This window comes from Carcharhinus amblyrhynchos, chromosome 5 (assembly GCF_965287045.1).
Source record: "Carcharhinus amblyrhynchos chromosome 5, sCarAmb.v2.hapA, whole genome shotgun sequence".
NCBI lineage: Eukaryota > Metazoa > Chordata > Chondrichthyes > Carcharhiniformes > Carcharhinidae > Carcharhinus > Carcharhinus amblyrhynchos.
Window position 1 is genome coordinate 106,091,555 of NC_137328.1, and position 19,268 is coordinate 106,110,822.

General features: G+C 44.1%; 1 protein-coding gene across 1 annotated transcript in view; it reads left to right on the plus strand.

Moving 5' to 3' along the window:
- Positions 1 to 654: 654 nt before the first annotated feature.
- Positions 655 to 19,268, plus strand: part of LOC145343554 (ufm1-specific protease 2-like) — a 65,796-nt gene continuing 47,182 nt past the window's right edge. Inside the window, exons 1-5 of the mRNA XM_080189801.1 lie at positions 655 to 663; positions 2,569 to 2,647; positions 16,572 to 16,682; positions 17,403 to 17,586; positions 18,233 to 18,296. Coding sequence (XP_080045927.1) covers positions 655 to 663; positions 2,569 to 2,647; positions 16,572 to 16,682; positions 17,403 to 17,586; positions 18,233 to 18,296 — 447 coding nt within the window. The remainder of the gene's footprint in view (positions 664 to 2,568; positions 2,648 to 16,571; positions 16,683 to 17,402; positions 17,587 to 18,232; positions 18,297 to 19,268) is intronic.

A 19,268-nucleotide genomic window follows, 5' to 3' on the forward strand; every position in this document is an offset into this window, starting at 1 on the left:
GGCTTCTGGGATGGAGGGCACGGTCTCGCTGACTTCTTGCTTAAAGCGGGCATAGAGTGCGTTGAGCTCATCAGGGAGGGGTACATTGGCACTGGCAATTTTACGTGCCTTCATCTTGTAGCCTGTTATATCTTGCAGGTCTTGCCATAGTTGGTGTGACTCCATGTGGCTAGCCTGGGATTCTAATGTCTTTTGGCATCTTTGATGAATCTTTATAGATCGTATCTGGATTTATCAGAGGCTTCCAGGGTGGAAGGCCTGCTCTTGCTCAAAACAGGCATGGAGTGCATTGAGTTCACCAGAGAGGGCAGCATTGGTTTGGCACTTCCTGTTCCATTCCACTTGTCTTTATCCATATCGCTATACTGTTCTGAAGCCTCAACATTTCTCTTTGCGTTTCTAAATCTCTCTTTCCCAAACCCTTGCCAAAACCCATCCTCCACATGTTAATTTAAAGCTCTATCTATAATGCCACTCAAATGTTTGAGAATACTGGTCCCAAACCAGTTCAAGTGGAGCTCATTCCAGTTGAATAGTTCACATTTGTCCAAGTATTAATGTCAGCATCCATTGAATTGAAATGCATTTATCCCACACCACTCTTTGAGCCACACGTTTAATTCTCTAATTGCCTGACCCTATGCCAATTGGCATATGGATCAGGTAACAATCCAGAGATGTTTACCTTTGATGTTCAGTGTTTTAATTTGAACCCTTGACTCCTCAATCCAGCTACAAGGAGATGTCCTTAACCTTGGCAGTGGACAAGCCACACAACCTTTGAAGTTCCCAATAAAGACTGCACAGAACAGTACCTAGCTCTCTGACTGTACTGTCTCCTATCACTAACACATTTCTCTTGTCTCCCCACCCTCCATTTTATTATGGCCAGTTTGTTCATCCACCTTTCTGCATTTCTCATCCACATGAGTAGCAAACACCTTGTACCCGTTAGACCAAGTTAGGAGCTGAAGCTCTTCCATCATTTCCCACACCTGCCTGACTCGCAGTCACACTCTTGTGCCCCTGACCATTGACCAACTCTAAAGTTCTGCCTAACCTGAGCCTGTCTTTTGGAACAAAGTGTCCAGGTAACTCTCCTCTTCCTTAATGCCCACAATGTCCGCAACTCAGACTCCAGCTCACCAATCAGGAGCTGAAGTTGCCCAAGCCACAGACACTTACTGCAGATATGGTTGTCTGGGGTTGCAATGCAATCCACAGATGCCCATATTCTGCAGTCTTGGCATGCCTCCGCCAGTAAGTTTATGAAGTTTATAAGTAATAAGTTTACTTCATTAGTCAATTAGTTGATAATTTACACAGGTAAAAAAATAGAAAATTGAAGTCAACTAGCTTGGAGACAAAGGAAGAAAACTTACCAACAACTGAAGGCTTAAAGCAAGAAGGAAATGGAGTAACTCTCCATTCATCTGAACCAAATTTCCAACGACACATTCTGTCTACATCTCACGCTGGCATAGATTCTTCTCTATACCTCTGATTCTATTTACTCCACATTATATCAAGAGCTGAAGGCACTGATGCTGCAAATAGAACTGAAGGTATGCTCCAGATCTACCTGACCTCCAGCCAAGCTGGTTCATTCCAGCCACAATGCCTGCATCTACTTGACAATGTGGAAAAAGCTGGACAAGTCCAATCTGGCTACTTACTGCCCCTTTCGGTCAAGAGCAAAGGAATATAAGGTCACCTACTCACTGATGCACCATTCCACCAGTGCCACTCAATTCCTGCTTTATTAAAACCTTCATCCAAACATGAACAGAAGAACTGAACACTAAAAAGAAACATTTTGGAAAGGGTCACTGGCAAAATTGAGATCAATGAAAATCAGAGAAGAATTCTTTACTGGTTGGAGTCATACCTAGCACAAAGAAAGATGGTGTGGTGGTTGAAGGTTAATAGTCTCAGGACATCATTGCAGGGGTTCCTGAGGGTAGTGTCCAAGGAACAACCATCGTCAGCTGCTTATCAATGACCTTCCCTCCATCATGAGAAGAGAGAATATTTGCTGAAGATTGAACAATATTTAGCTCTATTCACAACTTCCCAAATACTGCAGATGTCTCTTTACACAACATTATGCAAATTCTGTGAAAAGCAAACCCAACCATCTCCCGCTGACATTCAAAATGGCATTACATTCACTGAATCCTCCATTGTCAATATGTTGAGGGCTACCATTTACCAGAGACTGAACTGGACCAGTCATACAAATACTATGGTTACACGAGGAGGTCAGGAGCTCACTTTTTTAGTCTCCAAAACCTGTTCACCATCAACAAGGCTCAAGTTAGGAATGTGAATGCAATACTGCCCACTTGCCTGAATAAGAATCTCCACTTCATCCAGGACTTCATCGTTTGATCGTCACCCCATCAACCAACTTAAATATCCACCATCTTCAACATCAATGCACAATTGCAGAAGTGTGTATTACAACCAAACTACATTCCTGTAACTCCCCAGTGTTCTATGATCTGTAAATTTAATACATTATTTAGACAGCTGAATAATTAGTTTATTTTGATTAATTTATTTCAGCTGCCACTTGATACCGAAATTTTGTTGTTTCGAGTAAAAGGAGGATTTGAACTGGAAGGATTCCTCAAGAAAACTGATGGTGAGTAAATTACTTATTGGATATAACTTAATATTTAAATTAATCTGTTTCAAATTTTCAATAGGGATTTTTGTACCATTGAATAATTAGAATTTTTGATGCCTCTTAAGCACTAAGATTTTGCATGCTAAAATTATGTAATAGAGGTTTGTTATATTTAACTCAGACTATTCGATGTTCTGGGGAAATCTCATCAGGCTGGCTATTACTCAGAATTTTGGCTCACATACTGTATTTTGAACCAAAAAATCCATACAATACAGTAGGCTATTCGGCCCATCAAGTTTGTACTGACCACAATCCCACCCAAGCCCTACTCCCATAGCCTCAGACATTTACCTTGCTGATCCCCATAACAAAAAATCAAGGAGAAGAAATATCCAAATCTCCATTTGAACCACTAAGCTCATTTCTCTAGTGCATCTTGAACTCCTTTAACAGAAAATGCTGGGAACACACACACCAATCAGCATCTGTGGAGACGACAGTTCATAATATGGGTGGAGACCCTTCTTCAGAACTCTTGTAACACCTATGACCTTGACTGGTGAGACTTTGCTGCTGTAAGTGAAATGATAAGTAAGGTCTGTAAGATATCACCTTAATCTAGAACATAGAACATAGAACACTACAGCACAAACAGGCCCTTCAGCCCACGAGTTGCGCCGATCACATCAACACCTACCAATCTATAGACCTATCTATAACCCCCAATCCCATTAAACCCCATATACTCACCCAGAAGTCTTTTAAAAGACCCCAGCGAGTTCGCCTCCACCACCACTGACGGCAGCCGATTCCATTCACTCACCGCCCTCTGAGTGAAAAACTTACCCCTAACATCACTTCTGTACTTTCCTCCCCGCACCTTAAATCTGTGTCCTCTCGTAGCGACCATTTCAACCTGGGGAATAGCCTCTGAGAATCCACCCTATCTATTCCTCTCAACATTTTATAAACTTCTATCAGGTCGCCTCTCAACCTTCGTCTCTCCAGGGAAAAGAGTCCCAGCTCCCTCAACCTAACTTCATAAGGCATGCCTCCCAGTCCAGGCAACATCCTTGTAAATCTCCTCTGTACCCTTTCAATAGCTTCTACGTCTTTCCTATAGTGAGGCGACCAGAACTGCGCACAGTACTCCAAATGAGGCCTGACAAGGGTCTTATAAAGTTGCAGCATTACCTCCCGATTCCTAAACTCAATCCCTCGATTAATGAAGGCCAGTACACCATACGCCTTCTTGACCACATCCTCCACCTGCGAGGCCGATTTAAGAGTCCTGTGGACCCGGACCCCAAGATCCTTCTGCTCTTCAACACTACTAAGACTCCTGCCCTTGATAGTGTACTCGTTCGTCCCGTTGGTTCTGCCAAAATGGACGACTACACATTTATCCGCGTTGAAGTCCATCTGCCACTTCTCCGCCCAGTCCTGCATCCTATCTATGTCCTGCTGCAACTTTTGACATCCTTCCAGACCATCCACAACACCACCGACCTTCGTGTCATCAGCGAACTTACTTACCCATCCCTCCACTTCCTCATCTAGGTCATTTATGAAAATGACAAACAGCAAGGATCCTAGAACAGATCCCTGGGGCACTCCACTGGTGACTGACCTCCATGCCGAAAAAGACCCATCCACAACCACTCTCTGCCTTCTGCAGGCAAGCCAGTTCTGGATCCACAAGGCCAAAGCCCCTTGGATCCCATGCCCTCTCACCTTCTCAAGAAGTCTTGCATGGGGGACCTTATCAAACGCCTTGCTGAAGTCCATGTACACCACGTCCACTGCACTTCCTTCGTCAATGTGTTCAGTCACATTATCGAAGAACTCAACTAGGCTCGTAAGGCACGACCTGCCCTTGACAAATCCATGCTGACTATTTCTGATCATGTCAAACCTCTCCAAATGCTCGTAAATCTTGTCCCTCAGAAGCCTCTCCATCAGCTTACCAACCACTGAGGTCAGACTCACCGGTCGGTAATTTCCCGGGCTTTCTCTGTTCCCTTTCTTGAAAATAGGAACTACATCCGCAATCTTCCAATCTTCCGGAACCTCTCCCGTCTCCATTGATGACGCAAAAATCATCGCCAGGGGCTCTGCAATCACTTCCCTCGCCTCTCACAGTATCCTGGGGTACATCCCATCTGGTCCCGGCGACTTATCTATCTTGATAGCATTCAAAAGTTCTAACACATCCTCCTCCTTAATATCCACATACTCAATCTTTTCCATCTGCTGCAAATCCATAGCAAAATCTCCCAGATCAGTTTCCACCGTGAATACTGAGGCAAAGTACTCATTAAGCACCTCTGCCGTTTCTTCTGGTTCCACACAGACCTTTCCCCCTTCACCTTTTATAGGTCCTATCCCTTCTCTTCTCATCCTTTTACCTTTCACACATTTATAGAAGGCCTTGGGATTCTCCTTAATCTTACCTGCCAAGGTCTTCTCATGACCCCTTCTGGCTCTCCTAATTTCCCTTTCTCTCGAGTAATTATTGGATTCAGACCCTTGCATCAATAGTCACCTCTCTATTCCAGATATTAATTACAATAAGCAGGCAGAGAGTGCATACATCTATGTGTCTGCATGAAAACAATTAATTGGGAATACTCAGTCCTTCGATTCTTAGCTTCATTCCAAGTACTTCAAGATGCAACATTTCTCTGTCAAATCTCATCCTTATAAACTTCACATAAACTATTTTTTTTTCTCATTTCATTATTCGCTTAATTAGGGGAAATGTACAAATGCATGACTATACTGACCCCTGACCATTCAGCATCTATATCAAAGCCAGACAAATCAAGCAAAACCAAACAGCTCAAAGTCAAGCAATAATTGTAATGTCCTAACTATGTTTGGTGCTGTGGGTTTTAATAGAAAGCAAAGACTTGGTTTGCATACATAGATTCAAAGTAACATAGAATAGGTTTTGCTGAAAGAGATGTTCTCTGCACTGCAAGAATATAAAACTGAAAGTAAAACAGCAGCCTGAGCAAATACCCTAACGACATCACCATGAAATTATATGATCAGCTCTTAAAGTAAACTGCGGCCCTTTTAATTATATATCAATAATCATCAAGCCAGTTTACACAAGGTGTAAAAACAGGTAAATTATGGTTAATTACATCACAAGCTGCGAATCAAGGGAGGCACTGATGATTTATAGAAGAGCTCAGGAGATTGTGGCAGCATGGTAGAAACCCAGCAAAGACAACAGAGAGGGCCTCCCAAATTTAAAGTGAATAAGAATTAGAGGCCAGTGAGGCTAAACTTCCCTGTATTGCCGTTGCCCTTCCACTGTCATAGGTGCTATCGATAGAGGTTTTATGAATTGCTGCAGTGCATCCTATAGATGCCACTGTGCATCAGTAGTGGAGGGAGTAAATGTGTAAAGTGGTGAATGTGGCACCAATCAAGCAGGCTGCATTTTCCTGAATGGTATTAAGCATGTTGGAACTGCACTTGTCCAGGCAAGTGTCACACGACTGACTTGCCATGTAGATAGTGAACAAGGTTTTTGGAATCAGACGAATTACTCCTTGCAAAATTGCCAACCTCTGAGCTGCTCTTGTAGCTACAATATTTATAAGGCTGTTCCAGTTCAGTTTCTGGTTGATGGTAATCTCCAGGATGTTGATAACAGGAGGGAGATTCAGTGATGGTAATTCAATTGAATATTAAGAGCAGATTGTTAGGTTCTCTCTTGCTGGATGTAGTCATTGTCTGGAGCTTCTGTGGCCTGAATGTTTCTTGTCACATATCAGTCCAAGCTTGAATGTTGTGGTTTTGCTGCATGTCGGCACAGGCTGCTTCGGTATCTGAGGAATTGTGAATTATTTTGAACATTCCCATTTCTGAGCTTGGGATGGATGGAAGTTCATTAATGTAGGAGTTAAAGATGGTTGGTCCTAGGACAAACCTTGAGGAACTTCTGCGGTGAATCATGGGATTGAGATGATTTACCTCCAAAACCACAACCTTTGTGCTAGCAATGCATGCAACTAGTGGAGTATTTTGCCTCTAAGTTACATCAATTTTAAGTTTGCTCAGTGGTAGTCACTCTCACTTAACGTCTAGAATTCAGTTCTTTTGTCCATGTTTGAATCAATTCTGTATTGAGATCTACGCCGGAATTCTTTCACTTCACCCACCCCGGAATCGGAGCAGGCAAGGGGTGGTCAACGGAAATGTCCATCGACCTCAGGCAGGAATTTCCGGTCTCACTTAAGCAAGGACATAAATTCCTGCCCCTGAGTTGATTGGCCATGGTGGAAAGCAAAGTGAGCAGGTTAGTATCGCTTGACATAAATGTTAGTGATATCTTCCATCACTTTACTGATGATCAACTTTAACTTTGCTCAGTGGTAGTCACTCTCACTTAATGTCTAGAATTCAGTTCTTTTGTCCATGTTTGAATCAATTCTGTATTGAGATGTACACCGGAATTCTTCAACCTCACCCACCATGGAATCGGAGCAGGCAAGGGGTGATGGCAAGATTATTGGCTAATTGAAGTTGCTCTGCTCTATTTAAACATATCTTACAAAATGGCAAGGCTGTTAAAATCACATACTGTTTCCTACGCTTTATACAAAGAGGCATAAAGTATTAAAAGCGGAGGCGTTTAGAGTAGTTAAGAGTAGTGGGCGAGAAGAGGATTGGGAGAGGTTTAAATGTCAACAAAGATTGACAAAGAAGTTGATAAAGAAGGGTAGGAGAAACTATGAAGCTGGGCTAGCGCTTAATATAAAAAAGGATAGCAAGAGTTTTTATAAGTATATAAAAAGGAAGAGGCTGGCTAGGGTGAACGTTGGTCCCTTAGAGGATGAGAAGGGGGACTTAGTGGTAGGGGATGGGGAAATGGCTGGAGTCTTGAATAACTTTTTTGTTTCTGTCTTCACGGAGGAGGACGTGAATAATTTGCTGGATGTTAGAGATGGAAAGGTGGTAGGACTGGAGGGTCTCGATGACATTACTGTTACTAGAGAGGCGGTGCTCGACAGACTGGAGGGGCTGATTGTGGACAAGTCCCCAGGACCGGATGGAATGCATCCGAGGGTCCTGAAAGAAATGGCGGAGGTGATAGTGGATGCCTTGGTGGTTATTTTCCAGACGTCGCTGGATTCCGGGGAAGTGCCGGAAGATTGGAAAACGGCTAATGTTACGCCGTTGTTTAAGAAGGATGCCAGGTTAGTTTAACGTCTGTTGTAGGCAAAATGTTAGAATCCGTCATCAAGGAGGAAATAGCGAGGCATCTTGAGGGGAACTGCTTGATAGAGCAGACGCAGCACGGTTTCGTTAAAGGGAAGTCATGTCTGACAAATTTACTGGCGTTCTATGAGGATGTGTCTAGGGCGGTGGATAGAGGAGAGCCAGTGGATGTGGTCTTTCTGAATTTTCAGAAGGCGTTTGACAAGGTACCTCACAAGAGGTTATTGCAGAAGGTAAGGGGGCATGGAGTTGGGGGTAGGGTGTTAGCGTGGATAGAGGACTGGTTGTCAAATAGGAGGCAGAGAGTGGGTGTCAATGGGTGCTATTCGGATTGGCGGATGGTGACGAGTGGAGTGCCCCAGGGTTCGGTGCTGGGGCCTCAGCTATTTACCATTTATATAGATGATCTGGAGGAGGGAACCGAGTGTAGGGTGTCGAAATTTGCTGATGACACCAAAATTGGTGGAAAGGCAAATTGTGCGGAGGGTGGGGAGAGTCTACAGAAGGATCTAGATAGGCTGGGCGAATGGGCCAGGAAATGGCAAATGGAATTTAATGTTGGCAAGTGTGAGGTGGTCCACTTTGGTAGGAATAATGGTAGGAAGGATTATTACTTACGTGGCGAAAAACTGCAGCAGGCGACGGTGCAGAGGGACCTCGGGGTCCTTGTGCATGAGTCGCAAAAACCCAGCTTGCAGGTGCAGCAGGTGGTCAGGAAGGCGAATGGGATGCTGGCCTTCATAGCGAGGGGGATTGAATATAAAAGTAGGAAGGTCTTGCTGCGGCTGTATAGGGCATTGGTGAGGCCGCAGCTGGAGTACTGTGTGCAGTTTTGGGCGCCGTACTTACGCAAGGATATTTTGGCCTTGGAGGGAGTGCAGAGGAGGTTTACTAGGCTGATGCCGGAGTTGAGGGGGTTGAGCTATGAGGAGAGGCTGAATAAATTAGGCTTGTACTCGTTAGAGTTTAGAAGAATGAGGGGAGATCTCATTGAGACGTATAAGATGATGAATGGGATGGATAGGATAGAGGTGGAGAGACTCTTCCCGCTCAGAAAGGATAGTAGGACTAGGGGGCACAGCCTCAAGATAAATGGGGGACAGTTTAGAACGGAGTTGAGGAGGAACTTCTTCACTCAAAGGGTGGTGAATCTCTGGAATTCTCTGCCCGTTGAAGTGGTGGAGGCTACCTCGCTAAATATTTTTTAAGACGCGGGTTGATGGGTTTTTGATAAGAGAGGGGATTAAGCGTTATGGGGAGAGGGCGGGAATGTGGAGCTGAGCCAAGACAGATCAGCCATGATCTTATGGAATGGCGGGGCAGGCTCGAAGGGCTAGTTGGCCTACTCCTGCTCCTATTTCTTATGTTCTTATGTTCTTATTGGAGCATTGAAGTTGTGTTCAACCTTTGCAAAACATTGTGTATGCTGAAGCCAGACAACAGTATCCAGTTCTGGGAGTCACACTTTAGGGAAGATGCAAAAACAATGGTGAAGAGATTCACTTATTGATATCAGCGATGAAGGACTTCAGTTATGTCAGCAGACGAGAGAACCTGGGATTGTTCTCTTTAAAACAGAAAAGGCTGTCACTTTCAGACCTGAGAAGTGCCTGGTCTACTTCAAATTACCCTGAACAGCCATTATCTTAAAAATTTGAACAATGGTTTAAGCAAAACATTTCACACAGTTACTATGCAATGATTATGCAAGTGGTATTCTCCACTACTATGCAATGTTATGTATGAATTTCAGTGCCAGTGAGATGCCAGGCATGTAGGCCCTACATCCCAAGAATTGACTTTTTGAATCAAACAGCTTGTTCCTTTGGTTGTTTATAATAGGCCAAGTACAGAGCATACTCAACCAGCCTGCACTTACAAAACCCTAAAGTAAACATCTAACACAATTGGGCAACAATGGGCTCTAAGCCTCTCTTGCCTCCAAAAGATAGAAATCCCAACAGTAGGCATTGTCAGAGAGTAGGTGGGATCACGAGCAATGCAAAGGGCCAGGAGATAACAGTGAGATTCATGATCAATGCCCAGCTGACCACAAGTTTCCAAAGCCTTTTTTGGTGCAATCAGCTCCGCGCCGGAAATTGGAAATATTGGAATTCCTCACTGTAAATGCTGTTCCTTTGTCTGAAACCAACACTTCCAACAACCCATGGGTGGCAAACTTAACTTTTCCACTATCGCAAAAGAAGTCATGGACTTCATTTCATAAAAATCCAGCCATTTTGAGTGTGTATCCACCACAAATAGGAACATTAGACCCATATATGGCCCAATAAAATCGACATGAAGTCTCAACCATGGCCTCCTAGCCATTCTCAAGGGTTCAACGGGGCTGTGGATAGTGACTTTTGTTGCACCTGGCAATGGTTGCACTGCCTAACTATGCTCCCTTTGTTTGCATCTATCCCAGGCCTCCAAATGTAGGTACAAACCAGTATTTTCAACTTGGAAAACCCTGGGTAGGCACTATATAATTCTTTAAATAACAACTTCCTGCTGGGCATGGGGATAACCACCCTCACTCCCTTCAAAAGGAAGCCATCTTCACAGCTCAATTCATCCTTGTTTGAAAGAGATTTAGCTATTTAGACAATCTATCATAATGCTAGCCACGAAGAATCATATATTTTACTTTGGGTAATATTGGATCTCTTTGAGTCCAGTATTTAATCTGCTCCACAAACACAGATAATGTATCAAGAAAATTCAACGCTAAGATTGTTTCTTGTGGCTCTATTAGGGGCAGCATACTTTTCAGCAATGGGAGATGGCTCAAGGTGTCTGCATGTAATATGGTCCCTTGTCGGCGTTGGAAGGTATATTCAAAGGCAGCCAAAATAAATTCCAAAGCTGTATTCTTGCAAACGCTATCGGAGGGATTGCCTTATCTTCTCTAAACAGTCCTCGTAAAGGGTTATGATCAGAGATTATAGTAAAATGCTGTCCATAAACATACTGATGAAATATTTTATCTTGAAGATGATGGCTAAACTCACTTTCTCAATCTATGAGTATGCCTTCACTGCACCAGTTAGCATCTTTGAAGCATAGCCAATAGGCCTTTCTGACCTGTCATTCATTTTCTGTGACAGAAGAGTTTCAATTCCATAAGAAGATGCATCACAAGTGAGTATGAATTCTTTGGAAAGATCAAAGTGGACTAAAAGGCAGTTTGACTGCAGACCTTGCTTCACTTGCCTGAAGGCTTCTTTTTGCTGCATCTTCAGTTGTTTTTAATAATGGATGTAGAGGTGCCAGACAAATTTGAAATGATTAATATAATCTTCAGGGCTTATGGTTCTTTAATGGCCCTAACATCATCTTCCATTAGATGCAATCCTTCTGCATCCACTCTACAGCCTAATTAAGTCATCTCTTTCACCTGAAAAGTACACTTCTCTCCCTTTGGTGTTACTCAAGCTTTCTGGAACCTTTTTGAAACCTCTCCCAGATTAGTTAGGTGCTGCTGTTCTGTGGCTTGCATGAGTAACACATCATCCAAGTAAATGTAATTAGGCAAATCTTGCAATTGGCTCTCAATTGTGCATTGAAAAATTGCACAGGCAGACAAGATTCCAAATGGCAATCTAGTGTTCTAGTATAGGCTCTTTTGTGTGTATATAGTGATGAATTTCCTGGAAGCATCATCCAATTCTAGCAGCTGGTATGCATGACTCATGTTTAACTTGGCTTATGTTAGACCCTCAGCCAAATTTGCGTACAAGTCATCCATTTTAGATACAGGGTAGCTGTCTTAATTTCGCTGCCCGGTTTACTGTTACTTTGTAGTCTCCAGATATTTGTACGGTCTTATCTAGATTGACTGCTGGCACAATGGGAGCTGCACACTCTGCAAATTGCATGGGCTCTATGATGCCCAAATCTTCTAATCATCTAAGTCTGTCTCCATCTTTTCATGCAACAATTAAGGTACAGGTCTCACTTTATAGAACTTTGGGTTGGCTTCTGAATCCACATGAATTTTGACTTTCAAGACTCGGATTTTGCCCAATTCATATTGAAATACCTCCATGTACCTTCTGAGGACTTCATGAAAGACCCCTTCATTAATTTTAAAAAATTCTAACCAATTCAGTTTAATTTCCTGAAGCCAATCTTGAACCAATTAGCTTAATTCTTGTGCCACAATTACAATTAAGGGCAGTTGGGCAAATTGCTTTCTGCAACTTACAGGGGTTGTTGTTGTTCTCAAGAAACGTATAGTTTTAAGTTAAAGTTTATTTATTAATGTCGCAAGTAGGCTTCCATTAACACTGCAGTGAAGTTACTATGAAAATCCATTAGCCTCAACCAAGTACGTAGCCAGCTTGACTGCAGTGTTTTTTAATCTCAAGGTTGGACCGCTCCCTGTAGGTATCAATAAGTTTGTGCTCCCACTGCTGTGGCAGAGGCTGCTGTGTTCACCTACATTTTGAGTGTAAGACCACTGACCATCAGAATTATTGTCATAGAGACTACTCTGTCCATGTTAATATTATTCAACTCATATACATTTGGTCCTCATTCACTCTCCATGTTGTGCACTCGAGCCAGAATCTTGACCCTGCCGGCATAGGGCCTTCTCTGCTTGACTCTACATTTGTTTCTTACATGCTCCTTTCTGCTTCTTTGAACCTACACTTCTCCTGAGTTTTAGGAGGAGTGGGGGGTGGGGATGGTTCCCCTACATCAATTGCACTCTTCACAAATCTTGGTTTGTTGACCAAATCTCTGATACCTCTGCACTCTCTCAGGTTCTGCACCCTCATCTTTGGCACTGCTATCACTAGCAGCTTCTCTCCAAACTTGATGGACCTTCCCCATTTGCTCATCTTGATTCTCCATTGCAGCCTTTTCTGGCAAGGCCATTTCTAGCACCTTCTTTAGGGTTATTTCTGCCTCTGCCAACAGTTTTTTTTCTGTATGGCAATATTATTTACCCCACAGACTAAACTGTCTCTCAACATACCATCAAGGGCAGACCCAAATTCACAATGTTCAACTATTTGCTCAATCTTGCTACAAAAGCGGTGATTATTTCTGCAGGGGCTGTTGCTGTTGAGTTGAACTTATATCTCTGCCTGATTAACAAGGGCTTTGGATGATAATTCTCTTTTACTATTTCTACTAGCTCTTCAAAGGCTTTAGAGAAGTCAAGCTCCTTATTAAATTGTAGGTTTGTACAATGCAGGCTATTGGCAGTATTAACTCCTTTTTCTTCCCCCCACCCCTACCCATCCATGCATCCTTCCCAACTTCATTTGCTTTGAAAAGATATTGCAAGCATTCTACATTTTGAATTCAATCTTCCGAATTAGGGTCAAATGGTTCTAATTTTCCCAAATAGAGGCATTGCTGACAATTGAATAGACCTGACTTGAATGACTTGTACACAAGGTGTGCTCTATCCTTTCTCGTGGCAGTTGATCCTCGTCACCAATATAGTATCCCAAAGGAGTTTCACAACACCAGGTTAAAGTCCAGCAGGTTTATTTGGCAGCACAAGCTTTCGGAGTCTCACTCCTTCATTAGGTGAGTGAGGATTTCTTTTCACAAATAGGGCATATACAGACACAAATTTAATTTACAAGATAACGGTTGGAATGCAATCTTTACAAGGAATCAAGTCTTAAAGGTACAGACAATGTGAGTGGAGAGAGGGCCAAGCACAAGTTAAAGAGGTGTGTATTGTCCCCAGCCGGGACAATTAGTGAGATTTTGCAACAAGACCTCTTCACTGCATAGGACCTTCAACCGATGCTATACACATCAATGGTATTTTCTTTCTTTGGACTCATGGCAAACAATCACTGAAACAACTATATGATGCATCAACAAGTTCCATCCCACTATCGGACTCACCATGGACTAATCTGGAATCGGCTGCATTCTTGGACACACGCATCTCCATCAAGGACGGTCACCTCAGCACCTCACTGTACTGCAAGCTCACGGATAATGTCATGACGCTCCAATTCTCCAGCTTCCACCCTGAATACATTAAAGAAACCACCCTCTATGGACAAGCCCTCCATATATACAGGATCTGCTTGGATGAGGAGGATCGCAACAGGCACCTACAGATGCTGAAAGACACCTTCATAAGAACAGGATATGGCGCTCGTCTCATCAATCAATGGTTCCGACGTGCCACAGCGAAAAACCGTACCAACCTCCTCAGAAGACAAACACAGGACATGGTGGACAGAGTACCCTTCGTTGTCCAGTACTTCCCCGGAGCAGAGAAGCTACAACATCTTCTCCAGAGCCTTCAACATGTCATCGATGCAGACGAATATCTCACCATCCCCACACCCTCATTTTTTGCCTTCAAACAATCACACAATCTCAAACAGACCATTGTCCACAGCAAACTACCCAGCCGTCAGGAGAACAGTGACCACAACACCACACAATCCTGCCACAGCAACCTCTGCAAGATGTGCCGGATCATCAATATGGATGCCATCATCTCACGTGAGAACACCATCCATCAGGTACACTCTTGCGACTCAGTCAATGTTGTCTACCTGATACAATGCAGGAAAGGATGTCCCAAGACATGGTACATTGGGGAGACCACGCAGACATTACAATAGATGAATGAACATCACTCGACAGTCACTATGAAGGAGTGTTCCCTTCCAGCGGGGAACACTTCAGCAGCCATGGGCATTCAGCCTCTGATCTTCGGGTAAGCGTTCTCCAAGGCGGCCTTCGTGACACGCAACGCAGAATCGCTGAGCAGAAACTGACAGCCAAGTTCCGCACTCATGAGGACTTCCTCAACTGGGATCTTTTAGGTTCATGTCACACTATCTGTAATCCCCATGACTTGTCTGGGCTTGCAAAATCTCACTAACTGTCCTGGCTGGAGACAATACACATCTCTTTAACCTGCACTGGCCCTCTCTCCACTCACATTGTCTGTACCTTTAAAACTTGATTACCTCTAAAGACTTGCATTCCAACCATTATCTTGCAAACTGAGTTTGTGTCCATATATGCCCTGTTTGTAAACACCTCTTCACTCACCTGATGAAGGAGCGAGACTCCGAAAGCTTATGCTGCCAAACAAACCTGTTGGTGTTGTGAGACTTCTTACTGTGCTTACCCCAATCCAACATCGGCATCTTCACAACATATTTCAAAGGATTACCAATCACAAAGTTTATTAACTAAACAATTTGTTTACTATAACAAATCAATGATGTACAGATTCCAGTAAATGTGCTACCGACTACTTTGACTCCAGTCTCAGACTGACTGGGAAGCCCATGCTTAGCCCCAGGATTCCTGTGCATCAGCCCGATTAGCCAATTGGGTCACATGATCCCCGAAAACTCATAGAAGGACCTTGCTACTACAATGACCTCCTCATCTTGCTATGTTTGTGAATAAAAACGCATTTTTCCAGTTTTCATACATTTTTCAGTATTTTGTTTCTCCAAGAGGTACCCACAGAAGTGTCTCTATTTGAAAGATTAGTCACAGAATTTCTCTGAGACATCTGTGTGAATGCTCACTTGCTGGATCCTATTAACTCTATAAACTTTTAAACCTTTGTCCAGATGGACAACTAGAGATGAAGGGGTGATACTCCCAAAAAATTCTAAGTGCTGAATTGATGGGAAAAATGGTGTAATTCACGATTGTTTTTGCAGTGGGAGTTCAGACTTGAATCTCCCACACTCTGTGCAATGCAGAGGTCACAATCGTAAACGTCATTGAAAGTTCGGGCAGGCAGGGCCTACTCACGCTGGAGTCTGACAGTTCTGGAACTCTGTGCATGCGCAATGGCCCCAAAGAGTCAGATTGCTGTTTCTTGGCCAGCTCAATTGCTGGCCAGCCCAGGACCGCCGCATTGTTACCCCTCTATTACCACCACCATGCCCCACCATGGACCAATCGCAACCTGCACAGGCATTTCTGGATTCCCTGTCCCAACCACTCCCTATCCCATAACATTGCAATCTCCAGTTCCACCCCCCCCACCCAGCAGGGATGATCTCCCTCCAACATCCTGCCAGCCCCTCCCCCTGCTGTCCTCTTACCCCCTCCGGGAGGCAGACCCCCCCCTGGCAGGAGGCAGACCCCATCCGGCAGACCAACCCCAGCAGACAGCCCCCCAGCCCTCCCTGATTGATGGCCTCCCTCCAGCCCCAACTGATTTCAATGCAGAGTGGCAGTGGGACTGACCAAACCCACTGATCACTCATAGGCCCTGCCCACAATAGATCCTGCCCCCTAGGCCCCACCCCCGGCACTATCCCCTAGATCCCGCCCATAATAGGCACAACCCCAGGTCACTGCCCCCTAGGCCCTGTCCCCTTGGCATTGCCCGATACCTGATGAGCAGTGCCAAGGTGCCCCCTGGGCAGGGCACTTTGCACCTTGGACAGTGCCAAGAGGCACAGGCTGACACTGGCAGGGTATCCATGCCAAGGGGGGATCAACCCCCAGCCACCTGGCCCCTGGCAGGCCCCGATTGTCCCCTCTTCACTCCAGCAGGGTCTCCCCCTAGTTCCCTGAAAGTGGGGAGCTAGTCCAAACCCTGAGTGAAACATTCCTGACGGATGGAAGATGCTATTGGGCCCCAAGAATTCAGTCCTGGGCCCGATAATCACATTTAAAATATATTAAAAACAGAATTAAAACACTTTTTTGGTCTTCCCGCCAGTTTCCAACATAGTCTTGATCGCGCCTGTTTGCCGGCTGTGGGAGACGCTCATGCGTCAGGACTACATGTGCGTATTCCGCGAAATGGCCAACATGCACATCTGCCAACCCAGTGTGCCAAAAAGCTAGTGCATCGCGATGGGAGAATCGGGCCCTAAGCATCTGAAATTAATCAGATGCCTTTTATCTGATGCTTGTTCGATTTTGCTACAACAGCAACATAGCATTTAGTTTGGTGAGCGTGTCATTTTTCTAAAAGGCCAAAACTGCCATTTACATAGCTATAAGGGGATGATAAGAACATAATAATTAGAAACTGGAGTAATTAGACAGTCCATCGAGCCTGCTCCGCCATTCAGAATGATTCTGGCTGATCTTGGGTCTCAATTCCATTTTCCTATCCACTTCGATACTCCTTAATTCCCTGAGGAACCAAACCTCTGTATATCAAAGCCTTGTATATATTCAACATATATTCAACGATAGTTTACTATAATCAGAGGTAAGAGATTGCCCTTGTAGATTTTTTTTCTCTCAGACTTTGGAATTCTCATCCTGAAAAGGAGGTGGAAGAAGAGTCTTTGAATATTTTTTAAGGCCGAGGTGGGTAGTTTCTGAGTAAACAAAATAGTGATTGGTTGTTGGGGGTTGGCAGGGTGAAGATTTGATGTTACTATCAGATCAGCCATGGTGGAGCAGGATCAAGGAGCTGAATGGCCTCCTGTTTGTTCATATGACCATAGATGCATAATGGAAGACTTAAACTGTAAGCATTAATGGTGACGCCAATGGCATTTATAACATATTTTTCCTTTTCCTTCATTGAATTCAGAAGAAGCAATTAAATCAGTCTTTAAGGAAGCCATGAATGAGGTGCTGTCTAAGGTAAATTCACGGGGTTTCACCCTAACCATTCTTGATGGCTCCCTGTTCATGTGGCCCAAAACCCATGACAGCACACTTCCTTCAGAACTGCAAGCGGACACTCAATGCAAAGCCATCTTAAAATATGTTACGTAAGTAGCAGAATGGAATCTGTTATCGCTATCGGCCAGGCTCACTTATCCTTACCTGCTCATTGATCAAGGTCTTCACCGGTGAGGATCATGTATGGTCCTCAGCAACAACAATCTGATGTTTTGGCCTTGCCGGTAGGACTGCAGATGAATGAAGCCCCTGGGGTGATCACGGGCAGGGTGGGGAATATCCCTTGGGCAGCGCCAATAGGGCACCGCCAGTGACCACCAGGCACCCTGGCACTAATGGCCTGTTACTCTGGCGGTGCCCACTTGGAACCCTGGCAGTGCCCACCAGAAACCATCGCATTGCCCACGGGATACCAGGCAATACCAAGGGGTGAGGACTGAAGGGGGCAGGGCCTGAAGGAGTGGGTCCATAACAGTGATCAGAGCCATGGCAGGGGGATGTGGGGTGGCTCCGTAGGTGGGATGGAAGGGGGCTACTCTGCATTGGGAGAGGATATTGGGGATCAGCAACAGCCAATGCGGTGATTGGGAGAGGGGGCAATGTCCAGGGCAACAAATGGGGGGGTGGGGGAATGGAACGACATATATGGGATGACAATCGAGAAAGGGGTGGGAAGGATGTCCTTAATGCTCAAAATAATCTATGTATAATAAAAGTGTACAATTTTTATTTCAGGCCTGAGGTCAGTGACTTGTGTCAGAAGATTTCCATGGCAGAATCATCAAACATTATACCTCTGGTAGGCATGTTATTTTATAATTTCTGATTTTAAGGATTGTTTGCTTTTACAAATATTTCTAATGATGCAAGATCTGTGATATTTTTCGGTAAGCACAGTAAGAAGTCTCACAACACCATCTTACTGTGCTTGCTCCAATCCAACACCAGCATCTCCACATCATATTTTTCAGTAGCCTGCTACACCATCCTAGTACTAATATACAGCAGGAGCAATTTTCCATGTCTTCACTGGCATTGGAGCAACATCAACTGCACAGATTGGTTCATCCAATTCGTTGTCAGCTTCATTTTGTGAAGACAAAATTGGCTGACTAAAGGCTTCACAAACTTCATCACTTGTTTAAAATTGGCCACACACTGATCTCATAACTTTCTTATGAATGAACAAGGAGAAGGAAAGGAGAGGGTGCAGAATGTAGTGTTACAGTCATAGTTTGGGTGTAGAGAAAGATCAACTTAACATAAGGTTTTATGGCAGCAGGGTGGCATGGTGCCACAGTAGTTAGCTGCCTCACAGTGCCAGGGACCTGGGTTCAATTCCAGCCCCAGGTCACTATCTGTGTGGAGTTTGTACATTCTCCCTGTGTCTGCATGGTGCTCTGGTGTCCTCCAGGTGCTCTGGTTTCCTCCCACAGTCCAATGATGTGCAGGTGCATTGGCAAATTCTCCCTCAGTATACCTGAACAGGTGCCTTAGTGTGGCAACTAGGGGATTTTCACAGTAACTTCATTACTATGTGAATGTAAGCCTACTTGTGACTGACTGACTTGTAGGTGAGGACTTCTCAAAGGTGACCATAGCATTTTATTTTTATGTTCATCTTACCTCTTTTTCACTAACAGTGCTACTTTTGTTTCATGCTTTTGTTGCTAAGTTTTCTTCTTGTCACTGAAAGAGTTAATTTTCAATACAGTGTCAAACCATCTTGTTTGTCAGAATGAAAATGGTCAGGATGGGAATTTCTTTCTGA